Source organism: Perca flavescens, chromosome 18 (genome assembly GCF_004354835.1).
Source record: "Perca flavescens isolate YP-PL-M2 chromosome 18, PFLA_1.0, whole genome shotgun sequence".
NCBI lineage: Eukaryota > Metazoa > Chordata > Actinopteri > Perciformes > Percidae > Perca > Perca flavescens.
In genome coordinates this window covers 15449691-15464973 of record NC_041348.1, presented here as the reverse complement: position 1 = coordinate 15464973, position 15283 = coordinate 15449691, and the positions used below count along the sequence as shown (strand labels likewise).

The following is a 15283-nucleotide window of genomic DNA, read 5'->3' as shown; positions in this document are numbered from 1 at the left end:
TCCTTTTTCTAGTCCTCTGTTACTGTTGCTAAGATGAAACCAAAGTAACTGGCAACTTGCAATCACCTCTTGGGAAATGTGGCAATGCTGGTGTGAAGAGGTGAGCAAAAGGGATCATTACAGCTATTTTGGCAAATTGTTTGACCCCCCAGTGTTTTACAGTAATCAGTACTAAGATATTCATATTTTAGTGAATAAATACAAAAACACATGCTTGGATAACTTTTTATCATCTTTTTTATTCAACACTGGTAGCCACAGTAAAACATGTTTGTGACAATTGTCAGGTTTGATCAATAAGCAAATGCGCTTTTTGAATTTAAAAATCAGATTCAAATAAGTTAAATTTGAAAGGTGTTATAACTTGTATATACAGTGTAGACGTGCAATAATGTCAATATAGTTAACATGCACAAATACTGTATGCACTCTTTTCTTAGTGTCTGGCCTTGTATTCAGGCATGCAGAGACAGATACCTAAACCCAGGCTTCAATCACTCTCTGTGTGCGCTTGTTGTCGGCGGTGATTTTCCTATCATGCCACTAAGAGCACTTCCCAACGCCAACAATATAGCCACCAGAACTCCCACAGTCCCCAGTCTCCCCAGGGCTGCAGTACCCAATGCTGCAGCCCCGAGTGCCCCGGCTCCGATAGGTGCTGCTGCTGCGGTGACTGTCTCCATGCCGATTCCTTTAATTAGCTCTGGCCCCGAGAGAAGGCCTCTTTGTAGATTCACCTGAGTGTGGAACGGGCTCTTTGGTGCACCAAGAACAAATGCCCCCACTGCAACAAGGGTGATTGTGAGAAGTTCTGATGTTGTCAGGAGAGTCACTTTCAGTGCTACACCTTGCATTGCCAGAATTGCACCAACAACAACTGAACCTAAAGTTGCTAAAGTTGAGTTTCTAGACCCGAACGCCTGTTTTGCTGCAACACTTGCAGCTCCAAGTGACACCCCTGCAGCTGTAGCAGCTCCTAAAGTTCCCCCTATGCTGCTTCGGGTCCCCAGAGAAGAGCTTGATTGCAGAATGGCTCTCAGGGAAACTGATGATATTATAGCAGCTCCCACAGCGATCTTTCCAGCCACCTCTGGCCCCAGCCCGACCATGGCCACAGTTCCCAGGCCAGCACCTAGCAGCCCTGCAGACAGAAACGCCACCCAGAGGACTGACTGCAGCATCAAAACCACCTCTGCTTCAGACCCTTCTCCTGCTTCACCTGCACCCAAACCTACTGAAAATCCCAGTATCCCCACAAAAACAGAGTAGAAGAATATCCTCTCTAAAAGTTTGCACCCGGTTTTAGATTTTGTTCTTTGTGTCATCCTCTCTGTCAGAGCCTTTCGTAGGGCACAAAGCACAGAGATGGTCAATCCCACGACGAAGAGTCCAACCATGACACCCATTCTGCCGTACAGGACACTGAGGTACAGAGTGGTGAAGATGATTAACAGAGCTGTGGTCATGTCATTAATATTGGAGTAAGAGTAGACTACAAGGACCAAAATGCCTTGGGCTGCGATGTAGATCCATGGTGGAAGGATGCCTGCTAACACTCCTGTAGTGACGGCGCCCACCACAACAGAGGCTCCTGTTGTGGCCTCCACTAACCACGGCAACCTCACTCCAACGTTGGTCAGCAGCTTCATCACCATGGCAGCGAGGAGGAAACCACATCCCAGAGAAATGAGCACTGAGGTGAACACGAGGCATGCCGTCACCACCCCGACGCCTGTGGAACCGGCTCGCCCAGCAGCCAGAGTCGCAGCAGTCAGCAGGGCGCCATCTTTAGTTAGTGAGGGCTCAACTGCAAATAACGCAGCTTCTCCAAAAGCCAAACCTGCTGCTGCACTTTGTAGGATTGTCTTCACAATGCCAAAAACACCTGGACACAAGGATGTAATGATGTAAAAAATATTCTCTATGAGTCACTACTGGTTGAAAGTAACTAAGTACAGTTACTTCAATACCAACATCAATTTTGAGATATACAGTATAATGTCTGCTGAGGTTCTGGAGCGAGCTTACTAAAACCTGAGAAAATAATCCTGATGATATCACTGGTACTTTTTTACATTTTTAACAGAAATCCTGCATTACATACTGTTACAAGTGTATAAAACATAGGAGTTGCATAATGGGAAATGTAGGATACTGGGTTTTGGGGGCTTAATCTACCATGTTTATTATCATTATTATCATTATTATTTATTTACTTTTTTTGATCAACTTTTTCACATTTTTCACTTAAAGTCTTTTCTTTATGCCTGGCCTTTGTAAAGCACTATGTATTCACAAAGTGCTATATAAATAATCATGATTATTATCATATTATATTATATTATTATATAGCGTACAACTAAAAGTGTTTTCATTTAAGATGTAAATATTGTACTTGTTACCCCCGATACATTTATCTGACAGTTATATAGGTATTAGTTACTTAGATTTTTCAAAGAAAACGTTTGATCAAATTATAAACTATGATGCCTTGTTATGGATCAAACTTCCCAACTATAAAGTATTTAAAATGAGCTCCACCTGCCGCATTAAACTGCTGCTTTATATATTAACCAATCTGTAATAATCCAATTATATATATATATATATATATATATATATATATATATATATATATATATACACACTATACTATATATATATATAAAATACATGTGTACTTGTATTAACTACATTTTAAATGCAGGGCTTTCACGTTAATGGAGTACTTTTATGTTGTGGTATTGCTACTGGTATGCACAGACTGTTCTCCACATGTTATGAACCGCTCCTGTCACTTTAAGAGGAAAGTGAAACCACTTGAATCGGTCCATGCCTGAAACTTAAAACCAGGAAGTCTGTCTGAACTACGAAAATACAACAAACATTTCAACAGACCGTCTTACTACCTACACCTGTGTCAGGGTGGTCGACTCCCTGCACAAAAAAACCCGAATCTATGCTCTGTCTGTACTCTGGTTCATTTTAGGTATCACATCAGCAACTCTGTGACATGGCTGCACCTTTTAGATTCTGTTCAGACATCAACTCCAGCAAATTGAATCAGCTGTATGGATATCTGATAGAGCCTTAAATATCTCAAGCTTAACACATTTAGGTTACACAGTGTATTTCTGAAGTCATCTTACCCAGGCTTGTTTCTGCCATGGCTCCTTGTGGCTGCCTGTGTGCATCTATCTTAGGCACAGGCTTAGGCTCCACCTCTTCGTTTGATGCCACTTTTCACCTACAGAGGGCAGAACCAACCAGAAAAACCAGTAGTGTATGATTGGCCTGTTCTATACAGCATATTCAACACAATTTGAAATAAATGCAGTGATAAAGAGATTTCCTTTCAAAATATAAAAGTTTGGACTAAACAGTCCTAACCATATTTGCAGGTTTTACAGAGGCTTAACTAGCAGCTCACATATCACATACAGTATTCACAATATAAACCAGTAAACATATTGTAATGCATGAATGCACAATTGTTTTGTTGTTGTTATTGTTTATTAGTGAGAAAAAAAAACTGAATTCAGGTGATAATATGAAAAGAATTTGGAATTCATTTGGAATAGTTGAAATAACTTTTTTTATTGTCTTAGTGCACCTCTTGCTGGACTTTGCTTTACACTGCTATGTTGGAGTTCCCCTCTGATCAAATATAAACCAGCTACAACAGTAAAATGCTACTTACACATTGATAAATCAGCACTAACAATATAATGTCATATGACAATATAGGCCAAGTGGGCCATTTTACTGCAGAACAAATACTTTTACTTTTCATACTTTAAGTACATTTTGTTGATAAGACTCCTGTCACTAAGTGGTAAATGATCTGAGTATTTCTTCCACCACTGCTGGAGCCCCTGTTTATACTGTGTATGGCAAAGACACCTCATTTGTACAGACCATCTGGGTCAACACACACACACACACACACACACACACACACACACACACACACACACACACACACACAGATCACAAAGTTGACATATCCATGAAAATCGTGAGTCACACAGAAACAATGTGACTGGAGTTTGCTTTCACTGCGCTTCATGTACAAAGTTCAGCAAAATGTTTGACAGGAGTCACATTGATTTCAAACAAACATATGAACATACTGCACTCTCAGCAGCTGTTTTTGCACTTTACTTACTTTATTAGAATGTAACCTGTTTACAACACAGTTTCAGTTCAGCTTCTGAGAGCTTTATAGATTTGTATTTTCCTAAAATGGTTATAGGTTTTCAAGTTGTAGTTTAAAGTGTTTTGTCCTGTACCGGACACATTTCATTAAGATATTGCTTTAATTGCAGCTATTCTTTAATCATGTATTTTGTTTGTTGCTGTTTTGGAAGTGCACATCGGCTACAAGACTCATTTGCACTGTGCATTGTTGTACATAAATATGCATTGTATTATCAGCAATTAGCTGGGTATAATTTTAATCCAGATCAAAGTAAAAACATTGTGGTACCACTTTATAGTAAGGCAACATTTATAAAGGGTATAAGCTGTAATTAATGGTTTAGTGGCATGCTGGATGTATTCCTGTAGTATTCCACCTAATCCTATAACTGCGGTGTTTGGATTGGCTCCAGAGGGAATATCCCTTTCAATTTACCAATCTAACTCCCTTGCATTTGCTTCCTTCCTGACCTGTCGGCTCGTTCTTTTTAAATGGAAGGATTGGGCTCTGCCCTCATATGCCCGGTAGATCAGAGAAGTAGTAGCTCATTAAAAATTAGAGGAGTTAAGATATCGTAGTCAGGGCTCTATGGCTACAAGACATGACAACCCTTCCTGAATCACTTTATCAGCCTACCATGTACCAGTGTGACTTTTTCAGTGGACTGTAGTTTTTTTACAATTTTAATTTTGTTTTAATTTAAATTGTCTGTAAATCTGTCCTATTTCTGGCATTGTTGCTGTTATATGTAAAAGTGTAAAAGTTGTAAAACAACTCATGCCCAAGGTGGATTTTCCACAACCTGGAAACTCGAAAGTGTTCTTATTAATGGCTTATAACTGATCCATAAAGCATTAGTAAATGATTTAATAAAGCCATTCAGTTTATAAACCCAAGATCCATTTTTAATTTTTTTTTTACATTTTAGACACCAGAACAAACCGACTTGAACAGGAACAACCACCCTCTCCCACCCCATACCCTCTGCGGTCTTGAGGAAAATAAAGAACAAACAAAACAAACAAAAATAAACAAAAACAAATAAACCCTTTATAAATGGTGCCTTCAGAAAGTGGCACCACAATTTCTGTAATAGGCTAATATAATGACATATCCATGACCATGAAAAAACGCAAATGTAGCTCTCTGTCACTCAATGTTGTAATGGAAAGTTATTTGCAAGGACAAAGTAGGGAAAGGACCATTGACATAAAAATGGACCAATAGACCCCGTTGCTCTGGACGGAGCATAGACAGTATATAATGGACCAATAGACTCCGTTGCTCTGGAAGGAGACCATAGACAGTATATAATGGACCAATAGACCCCGTTGCTCTGGAAGGAGACCATAGACAGTATATAATGGACCAATAGACCCCGTTGCTCTGGACGGAGACCAGTGAAGGCTATTAGAAGCACTTTTCCGGTGATGGCCAGCTTTACTGCGCAGCCTCCAACTGAGAGAATGTGACGTGAGCAACGTGTCTGAAAGTTGTAAGTCTTCTGGTAGCTGTGCCAAGAGAAATCTCAATCATTCCCAATCTTACAGATACGGAGACTGTAGGTGTATGTAAGGAGATAACATGGGCACAGGCTAATTTTTGATCACTAACATGCTAGTTAACATTAGTAATTAAACCTAAACATCTCATGTAAGTCGAAACTGCCTGCGAGCTTCTCCTGTACTATACGGTAATTCCTCTACTATGCGACAGTAAGTCACTTGGTTATGACACAATCGTTAGCCTATTTTTACAAAAACGTCTGCTACGGAGCCATAACGTGAGGTACAAGGTAATGGAGCATTTTATACGTTGTCGTGTTTCTTTGGAACTAAACAACGGACAAATAGAGTCTTTAAACGCTTCAGATGTAAAGTTATTCGCAGTCAAGTGACGTAAAAAAAAAATGGCGGTCAGCGGAATGCTAACAGGAGGTGATGGCCAGTTAACAACAAAATGGCGCCATGATGGCTCGAGTTCTGAAGCAAAGCTTACCCCCTTGAAGGAGACCAGTGAAGGCTATTAGAAGCACTTTTCCGGTGATCTCTTGCTTTACTGCGCAGCCTCCAACTGACAGAGACAACGTAAATGTGACGTGAGCAACGTGTCTGAAAGTTGTAAGGTTTCTGGTAGCTGTGACAAGAGAAATCTCAATCATTTCCAATCTTACAGAGACGGACAGTGTAGGTATATGTAAGGAGATAACATAAGCACAGGCTAATTATTGCTAACTAACATGCTAGTTAACATTAGTAATTAAACCTAAACAGCTAATGTAAGTCGAAACTGCCTGCAAGCTTCTCCTGTACTATACGGTAATTCCTCTACTGTGCGACGGTAAGTCACTTGGTTATGACACAATCGTTAGCCTATTTTCACAAAAACGTCTGCTACGGAGCCATAACGTGAGGTACAAGGTAATGGAGCATTTTATACGTTGTCGTGTTTCTTTAGAAATGTGTAATGCTAACAGGAGGCGATGGCCAGTTAGCAACAAAATGGCGCCATAGATGGCTCGAGTTCTGAAGCGAAGCTTACCCCCATGGAAAGGACCGATGGAAGGGAAGGAATCGAGGCGAGTAAAATAATTAATGGGACGCGCCCCCCTCCAACTTCCTGCTCTGGAGTCAGCTGACTGAACCGCTGTCACGTGGCTGTCGCTTCCTTTCCCATTGGAGCGGCTGACTTGCTTTCTTTACAGTCGGCCAGAGAGGTTGTTTATCACGGGGTTAGTTTAAAAGTATGAGCGAAGTAAAGCTAAGACAGCAGAATAACCAACTGAAGACGTAGGAGGGGGAGTAGAGGAAGAAGAGGAGGAGGAAGAACACGATAAAAGCAGAGATTTGAGGAGGCTTTAGCACATCTTCCATCTTCCTTCCGTCCTTCCCCTGTTGTTACTGAGAGTAGGTCCCTCAATTTAGGTGAGTACCGCTACGTTTATCTTTTCACGATGTTAATTAAATTATGTATGCTAGCAACATTGTATATGTTTTTTACATATATAACAACTTGAATTAATCTATTTGATCAACGTTTGGGCACTAATTTACTAGTTAGTTTATACGTTATAGTTTAGTGCCATGTAAATTGAATGTTACAGAAATCATAATTTATGTTAAGCAGGTTTATTATAACATGTATTCTATCTGCCATGTTGTAAGAACTGTATGTTCTTTAGCCGGTTTAATTAGGAATGTGTGTCAGTGGGAGAAGTCACCTGGCAGGTTGTTGCTGCTTTCTGCCACGTTAATTACACCCAGTCAGGTGAGACTCAGGAGGTGTGTGTAAGAGATTACCCGTCAGTTACTCATCATAATAGACATTGACAGTATTCATGGGGTGGCTGTATTAAAAAGCAGCTTTAGTGAAAATGCTCTAACAAAGTATATGGTTGGGGGGATTTTTGCTGCAGGTCATGCGGTACATAAATATACAGAAACTTCCTAAAGACTTGGGTGTGATGTAAGACATTGGTTGTTGCTGAAGATTGATGACATTCCAATGTTTGATGTTCCTCATTTTCTCTATTATATGGATAATCTAAATACAACTGTTTCTGACATTATACATATTATTCTACTATTGGGTAAATATCATCTTCACTGTAGTAAATGGAGAAATAGTAAGCCCTCCTTTAATTGGTTAATAAATGACGAAGTTGATTTTCTGTTCAATAAGAAAAATGCAGTCTAGATTTTTCTAGACTGTTTTTTTTTTCTAGAAGTGTAGATTTTTCTAAGGTATTGCTGTTTTGAATTTTGGTCTCTTAAGTTTGGATCATAAGGTCCTTGCGCCGTTATTTTCCAGATTTTTATGTGCTCGGGTTTTTATTTATGATTATGTTTGATCAGATATTTAATTTTATTTGTACATTAACCCCTCCTAAACCTTTTTTCTTTTTTTAGTTACTTGTTTGTGTTTACCTATTTCCTTGTCTTTAAGGTTGAATGTTATATATATCCTCTGCAGGAATGCATTTGGCGGTGCTTCTGTCTGCGTCGGCGCTCTTTGTGGCCACCTTCGCCCTTGACAATGGAGAGATGAGGACCCCTCCAATGGGCTGGTTGGCATGGGAACGATTCCGCTGTGACATTGACTGTGAACACGACCCCAAGAACTGCATCAGGCAAGCCTACTTAATATGCATAATCATTGGGCTCTCACTTGAGCTTCTCTTTAGAAGCAGGTGGTTTTTTTTACTGTCACTAACTTTTTCAAATGATGGAATCGCTCCATTTGAATAAACCACCCTGAACTGGTGCCTGTATACTATTATACTACTACATTTGAGGTATCATTTTGAAATAAAGGGTGTGGGCCAACATTACTGCCAGCCAATCAGGGTAATGCTACAGGTGTAATGAACTAATAACATCCTTTTTTAGTATAGGTGTGGATTTGAAATCAATAAGACCCATGGAGATATATCCCCTGAATATGCAGCTCCCCTCAGCTTTACAGAGCTTTGTAGGCTCTATTCCACCTTCTAATGAGACATTTCTCTCTTCCCTCCAGTGAGAATCTGTTCATGGACATGGCAGACAGACTCTCAGAGGACGGCTGGAGGGAACTTGGCTACGTCTATGTGAACATAGATGACTGCTGGTCCTCCATGAAGAGAGACAAGAATGGACGGCTGCAGGCTGACCCTAAAAGGTAATGGTGCAGTACACACACAGAGAAGCAGTTGCTCCTCAGTGCAAACATTAATCTGTAACTTTGAAGCCTGTAAGTCAATAAAACAGTTAAACAAGGTGATTATAATGTGACAGTCATGCATTCATGTGACTAACAAAGAACATTAGTAGTAGGTACTTTTAACTTGTGTGCGGTGTGTACTCTATGTATGCAGCATCAGCATAAACATGATACATGCCATGGTTTCCCCTTTATCTTCACCTTTATGTTGGTGGGAGGTGGAAGTGAAAATAGTGATTCACAAAACACACAAAAAAAAAAGTCACACTATTCCTCATCTTAAAGAAACCGCTGTATACTTTTCCAATTCAGAGCTTCACTATTTGAGTATATGTATATATATATATATATATACATATGGTATATGTATCAGTAACTATGTACAAGGTTTTTAGTAAGATTTTATACGTTTGTTTGATGTTTTTTGAATACAGCAGAAAAGGGGTGCTCAAGACTGAATTGTACTCTTTGAATTGGTATTACATTACAACTACCTTTCTTCCTCACTCTGCCTCAGATTCCCAGGAGGCATCCACAAACTGGCACGCTACATGCATGACAGGGGTCTCAAGCTGGGCCTCTACGGGGACATGGGCACACACACCTGTGGGGGCTACCCCGGCACAACACTGGACAAGATCGAGATAGACGCTCAGACTTTAGCTGACTGGGAGGTGGATATGTTTAAGTTTGACGGCTGTTATTCTAATGCCACAGAGCAAGAGAAGGGTAAGAAAGGAGGATGGGACTTTTACACTGTGGTTACTGAGATGTTGCTGACTTGATTTGACTCTTGTTCCTCTCTTGAACAGGTTACCCTCTCATGTCAAAGGCTTTAAATGCTACTGGCCGTCCCATTGGCTATTCCTGCAGTTGGCCTGCCTACCAGGGTGGCCTGCCACCTCAGGTATAATCAGGATGTGTCAAAGTTTATATCATCCACCTAAAGATTTAGGCCTGACAATTTTACACAATTCATGTCATTGAAAAGATTTTTCCCCCCAGTGGAAGTAGACGCTTTTGTCAGGACTATGTTCTAATACTTTAAATCCACAGTTTATATTTTTACATTTTTGTGAAACTGATATATGTTTTCAGGTAAACTACACTCAGCTGGGCGAGATCTGCAACCTGTGGCGTAACTATGGCGACATCCAGGACTCTTGGGACAGTGTCCTGAACATTATTGACTGGTTCTTTGAAAACCAGGATGTCTTGATACCTGCAGCTGGTCCTGGACAGTGGAATGACCCTGATATGGTCTGTTCACCTGACATGATAACTGGCATTATTTCTTTTACATATTTACTGCTTACTATTTACTATATGGTTTGTCAATGAGGTTAGAAAGCACCAATGGTACATGTTAAAGAAAAAAAAAGTATAAAATCTTATTTCATCTTCCTTGATTGTGTGACGTTGACCTCCACAGCTGGTTGCTGGCGACTTTGGCCTCAGCATGGAGCAGTCTCGGGCTCAGATGGCTCTGTGGGCCATTATGGCTGCTCCTCTTTTCATGTCCAATGACCTGCGCACCATCAGCAGTGGGGCCCGCAGCATCCTGCAGAACAAAATGGCCATCAGCATCAATCAGGACGCCATGGGCATCCAAGGAAGGCGCATTCTAACGGTGACACACTTTTGCATGGATCTTTTTTTTTTTAAATTTTTTAAAGATTATTTTTTGGGGGCTTTATTAGAAAGTGGATAGATATGAAAGGGTGCGAGAGATGGGGGAATTACACGCAGAAAAGGGCAGCAGGTCGGATTCGAATCCCGCGACTCAGTCAACATGGGGCGAACGCTCTTACTGGGTGAGCTAGAGGCCGCCCCACTTTTGCATGGATCTTGCTGCTTCTTGCAAGTGATCAAGATGAAGAAAGAAATAAACAGAAATTAGCTGGTTAGAGTTTTGACTTCTGTGCTTAATTCTTTTTGTATCCTCTTTTGTTCACATATATACATGGGGTTCAAAATTAACTTTCTGTCCACCAGCCAAATGGCTAGTGAATGTTCAAATTTTACAAGCCACTCAATATATTACCATTGTTTGTTTTTTTTGGCTGCTGAGTGAAGCAAATCTACCAGCCACTTGCATATTTTACCAGCATTTGGCTGGTAGATTGTGCTCATTTTGAACCCTGCAGTATACATGTCTTGTCATTCTTTGTGTCATTATTTACAATTTCTTGTCCCTTTCTTTCTGCTAGGAGAAGAGTCAAATTCAGGTGTTCTGGCGCCCCCTGTCAAACAATGCCAGTGCATTGGTCTTCTTCAGTCGTCGTAATGACATGCCCTACCGCTACCAGACTACCCTCAGCAAACTCAACTACACCACCGGCAGCTACCAGGTATGTCTTTTAAGGTTTTCTAGACTCGGACAGGCAATGTATTATCTCTGGTCCACTCCCGGCTTCTCAGTTTAAAGCTTCAGTGCGTAACTTTTTTATATTAATGAACGTCCGTTACAATCAAGCCATTGCCAAATGAGTTGATACAAAGCTAATTAAGACTTGTAGACTCACAAAACTCTTTCTCTATTTCTCAGTATGGCTATGTTTAGAAAGAGGTGTCGTCCGCCGACTTTTGTGTGCAGAAACTCGAGTGAAGATAACTACCTCTTCTGAAGAGTCCTATTTTTTTTAAACCTCCGTGTCCTCCTTGGCTACAAGTGTGTGGAGGAGGGGTGGGGCGCGTGTGCGATTACTGAAGGCTTGTATCATGTGGATGCAACAACAGTGATGTTGTCATTACTTAGAATTCCTCATGGGGGAGACAGAAACTTGGCACTATAGCTTTAAAGATATCAAATTCAGCTATGTATGCCAATTATACATTTTAATTCAATTCAATTTTAATTAATATTATCAAATCATAACAAGAGTTATCTCGAGACACTTTAAAGATAGAGTAGGTCTAGACCACACTCTATAATTACAATGCCCCAACAATTCCAACATCTGGCCAAAAGGATACTTTCACCACCTTTTATCACTTGAATCATGTTGGAATACACCTGAACAGTACACAGTATTCTCCAGTTCCACTACTCTGTGTGACTATCCTGCCATTAAACCTTTAAATGGCACCCTGATCCAAAATTAGCACCCGTCATGCTCACTAATTTCTATATCAACTTCACTAGCTCACGTATCAATTTCGTGTGAAGGAATAGCTCAGTGTGTAGCAAGGGAGGGAGAGAAGTAAAGTTGTGTCACGTTAGTAAATGTACAGTGTAGGTTTCAGTTTGTCCATGAATAAATGCTGCTGCTCCTCAAGCCCCAAGTAAAGTTCCTGTGTCTTGATTCCCAACTGCGGGGTGAAGTGAAAGGGGTTAGCCCCGAAGTGAGCATCAACCTCGGCCCAAACACCCCCTGCTTTATCGCTGATTTTAAAATTCTGTGTTGCAGAAGACTTAAAACTAGCGATTGAGACCATAAACTCATTATGAAAATGTTTACCGAGGTAATAAATCGAGTGAGAAGTGGGTCACTTTCTCATAGTCTTCTACAGAATCCGAACTCCTTTTGCACCCCTGCTGGAATTCAGATAGAATGCAGGTTTAAGGCACTTCCGCATTTGCAGAACCGGATGCGTTGTCCATTAATATTAACAGTCTATGATAGGAATGGCCATGATGTTTAATGTTTAATCTTCGCGCTACTTTACTCTCCGATGTTAAGCAATTACGGCACAGCACCATCTCCTGGAATGTCAATGTCAACTCCGTCCAGTTTAAAAAAAAAAAAAAAAAAAAAAACTGAAATGATTTGCATTCCTTTTTCTATTCTTTTTTTATTAAAAACGAATATGATTGCATAAGGTTTAATAATACCAGTTTTAAACGTGGAGTTTGCTAACCAAATGTGCGTAAATATGCTGGAGAATCACTTTTTTGTCCTTTTAACTCCCTCAGATCTACGATGTCTTTACTGAGAAGACCATGGTGCTGAAAGACTCCACCAGCTTCGTGGTGTCTGTGAACCCCACAGGTGTGGTCATGTGGTATGTGTCTGCGCCCGCCAAACTGAACCATCGCCAGTTCTACAAAGGTGGCAGACTCCAGGGGTCTGGATATGATGATGAAAACGCCGTGCCCCGTGTCTTCCTCTGATCACTGACTGATTGAACATAATAATCACATCACTGTGTCTGCCTCAGTGCAGTGGCTCCTGATGAAGTGTCAACTGACATGACCTCACATGTACACCGTACATCGGACTTATTTCTCTACTTAACCACGAAGTACCAATTATTAGCTCTAAATTGTGTTATCTTAAAAGGCAATATATATTTCAAGTAATGAAATCACTTTAAGCTCAGGGACAGCCGTGTAACATCTGGACATGTAACTAATCGGAAATTCTTCACGTAATCCTTCTCTCAAATTCTGCACATGCAGTATCGATGTTGATCAAGGAAAAGGATGTAGAGTTTTTTTCTGGGCTTCGCAGGTCATGAGAGCTGATGATTAATTGGTTCTCTGTTGCCAATCTGATCGCCAAAGCTGAAAAACTGATTGTAGATCAGCACAAAGACTCAGAAGACTCCGCTGCTCATATTAAAACAATTCTTTTAAGGAGAAGCAGATGGGCAAAAAACGAGCAAAAAACACAAAGAGGGACGATAAAAGGCTCCTGAAATGCATTTTTTCCTAATTGTTTACATTTCATTTGTGCTTCGTTAAAGGAGATTTTTTTTAGTCCGTCAAGATCCGGATGGTGCACTGCTTAGGATAATACTTATATACCTGGGTTTTAGAAATGAAGAAAGTTTTTTTATAAGAAATTATTTTGTGAATGATGTGTTTTTGTTGAACACTGAAATAAAAAATGTGCTTTTAAATCAAGCAAAGGTTTGTGTTTCATACAGATAAAACGTGCTGTTCTGGAATCACATCTGTTCTTCAGGCCAGAGGGGGTCCCGGACTTAATACTATGGGAACACTTGGAATTACTGAGGCTTATACTGTTCACACATACATATGAATGTACTGCACTGTCAGTGTTTTTGCCCCAGTGCATCAGTTTAATAGGATGTGATCTACACAGTTTCGGTTCAACTTCTAATAACTTCCCAGTTTCCTAAAAATGGTAATGCGCTGTTATTCACTTTTCGCTTTCACTTCCCAATTGCTAAGAGCATCTCAACTTATGTTTTTTTTTTAGTTGTTGTGGTAACTTGAACTTGTTCTGTAGCAGACCCATTTATCGTTAATCAGCATACAAATACAGATACTTTTGTGTTTGTTTTACAACAGCACTACATTGCAGCACTACTATGCTTGCCAAATACTGCTTTATTTTATAGGTATAACTTGCAGATGTATTGGAGATTTGGAGATCAGCCTTTAATGCCTAACAAACATAAAACAGCCTGTTAACACATGATGTCATTGACGAGTGGCTGATTATGTATTCTTATGACGAAGATACATAATGATTTTGTACAGAAACTTAACTCGCAGATTAGTTTGCATAATATACAGAGAATAAAGACAGAGGGAAAACTGAAGCGTTTACCCAACAGGAACAAAGGTACACATCCATATTTAGCCAGTAGATGTCAGCGCTGCTCTTCAGGCTTCATGGATGTAACAACACAGGTCTTCCACTCCCATATGCTGCCAAAAAATGCAACTGCTGAAGAACCACAAGGACAGTCAACCGATTCGGCTCAGTCCTTTATCTCTCTGTAATGATTTCCTCTCCTCTGGCATCACCTTCTCCCATTTTCACATGCACAACAATATATTAACTCTTTTTATGCTTGACTTTGTTCTTCATTCTCCTTCCCCTCCTTTTCTTTATTGTAAACATCCTACCTCCTCATCTTCATTCGTACGCTCTTTGTGTCATTGTGATGAATCCTGTGCCTGGTATCGCCTCTGACTTTGGCATGAAAGCCCCGTGTTGGTTTACACACAGTCTCAAGATATACAGTCGCATGTGCATATGACATGCGGTAACACACAGACACACACACATTTCAGGCCCGATCAGCTGTGTGTGTGTGTGTGTGTGGGAAAGATTATCTTTGCCTTCTTTCTTTCCCTTTCAGTCGTCTCAGATATCCATTGGCTGGCCGAACACGACGCATCTCTCACTGTCAAGGTCCCCGCCGCTTGGGAACATGACGTGGGAGAGGAGTGAGGGAGTTTTGATAGAGAAAAAGAGAGAACAGTGCGAGGATTTGAGAAAAAGAGGCAGGGGGGGCTGTCAAAAGTCTATTAGAAGGTGCAAATGAGCAAAGGAAGGGGGGAGTGTGAGAGATGAAAGAGAGTGAGGGAACGAGTAAGGGAGGGGGGTGAGACGAGGAGTGAAAGCGTTCCTGCCGATGCTCACGTAGGCCCACAGCTGCAGAGAGGCACAGTTGCCACTC

At 40.6% G+C, this 15283-nt stretch overlaps 2 protein-coding genes across 2 annotated transcripts; one reads left to right on the top strand and one right to left on the bottom strand.

Annotated features, from left to right (window-relative positions):
• Positions 1-219: 219 nt before the first annotated feature.
• Positions 220-7120, bottom strand: LOC114572937 (uncharacterized). The gene is made up of 3 exons (XM_028604729.1): positions 6743-7120; positions 3150-3247; positions 220-1885 (listed from the first exon to the last, which is right to left on the bottom strand). Exons 2-3 carry the CDS (start codon positions 3166-3168, stop codon positions 495-497), a joined length of 1410 nt encoding a protein of 469 aa, XP_028460530.1. The 5' UTR covers positions 3169-3247; positions 6743-7120; the 3' UTR covers positions 220-494.
• Positions 6833-13751, top strand: LOC114572938 (alpha-N-acetylgalactosaminidase). The gene is made up of 9 exons (XM_028604730.1): positions 6833-7125; positions 8174-8330; positions 8720-8860; positions 9420-9631; positions 9715-9809; positions 10001-10162; positions 10335-10532; positions 11113-11253; positions 12819-13751. Exons 2-9 carry the CDS (start codon positions 8176-8178, stop codon positions 13014-13016), a joined length of 1302 nt encoding a protein of 433 aa, XP_028460531.1. The 5' UTR covers positions 6833-7125; positions 8174-8175; the 3' UTR covers positions 13017-13751.
• The last annotated feature ends 1532 nt before the right edge of the window (positions 13752-15283 follow it).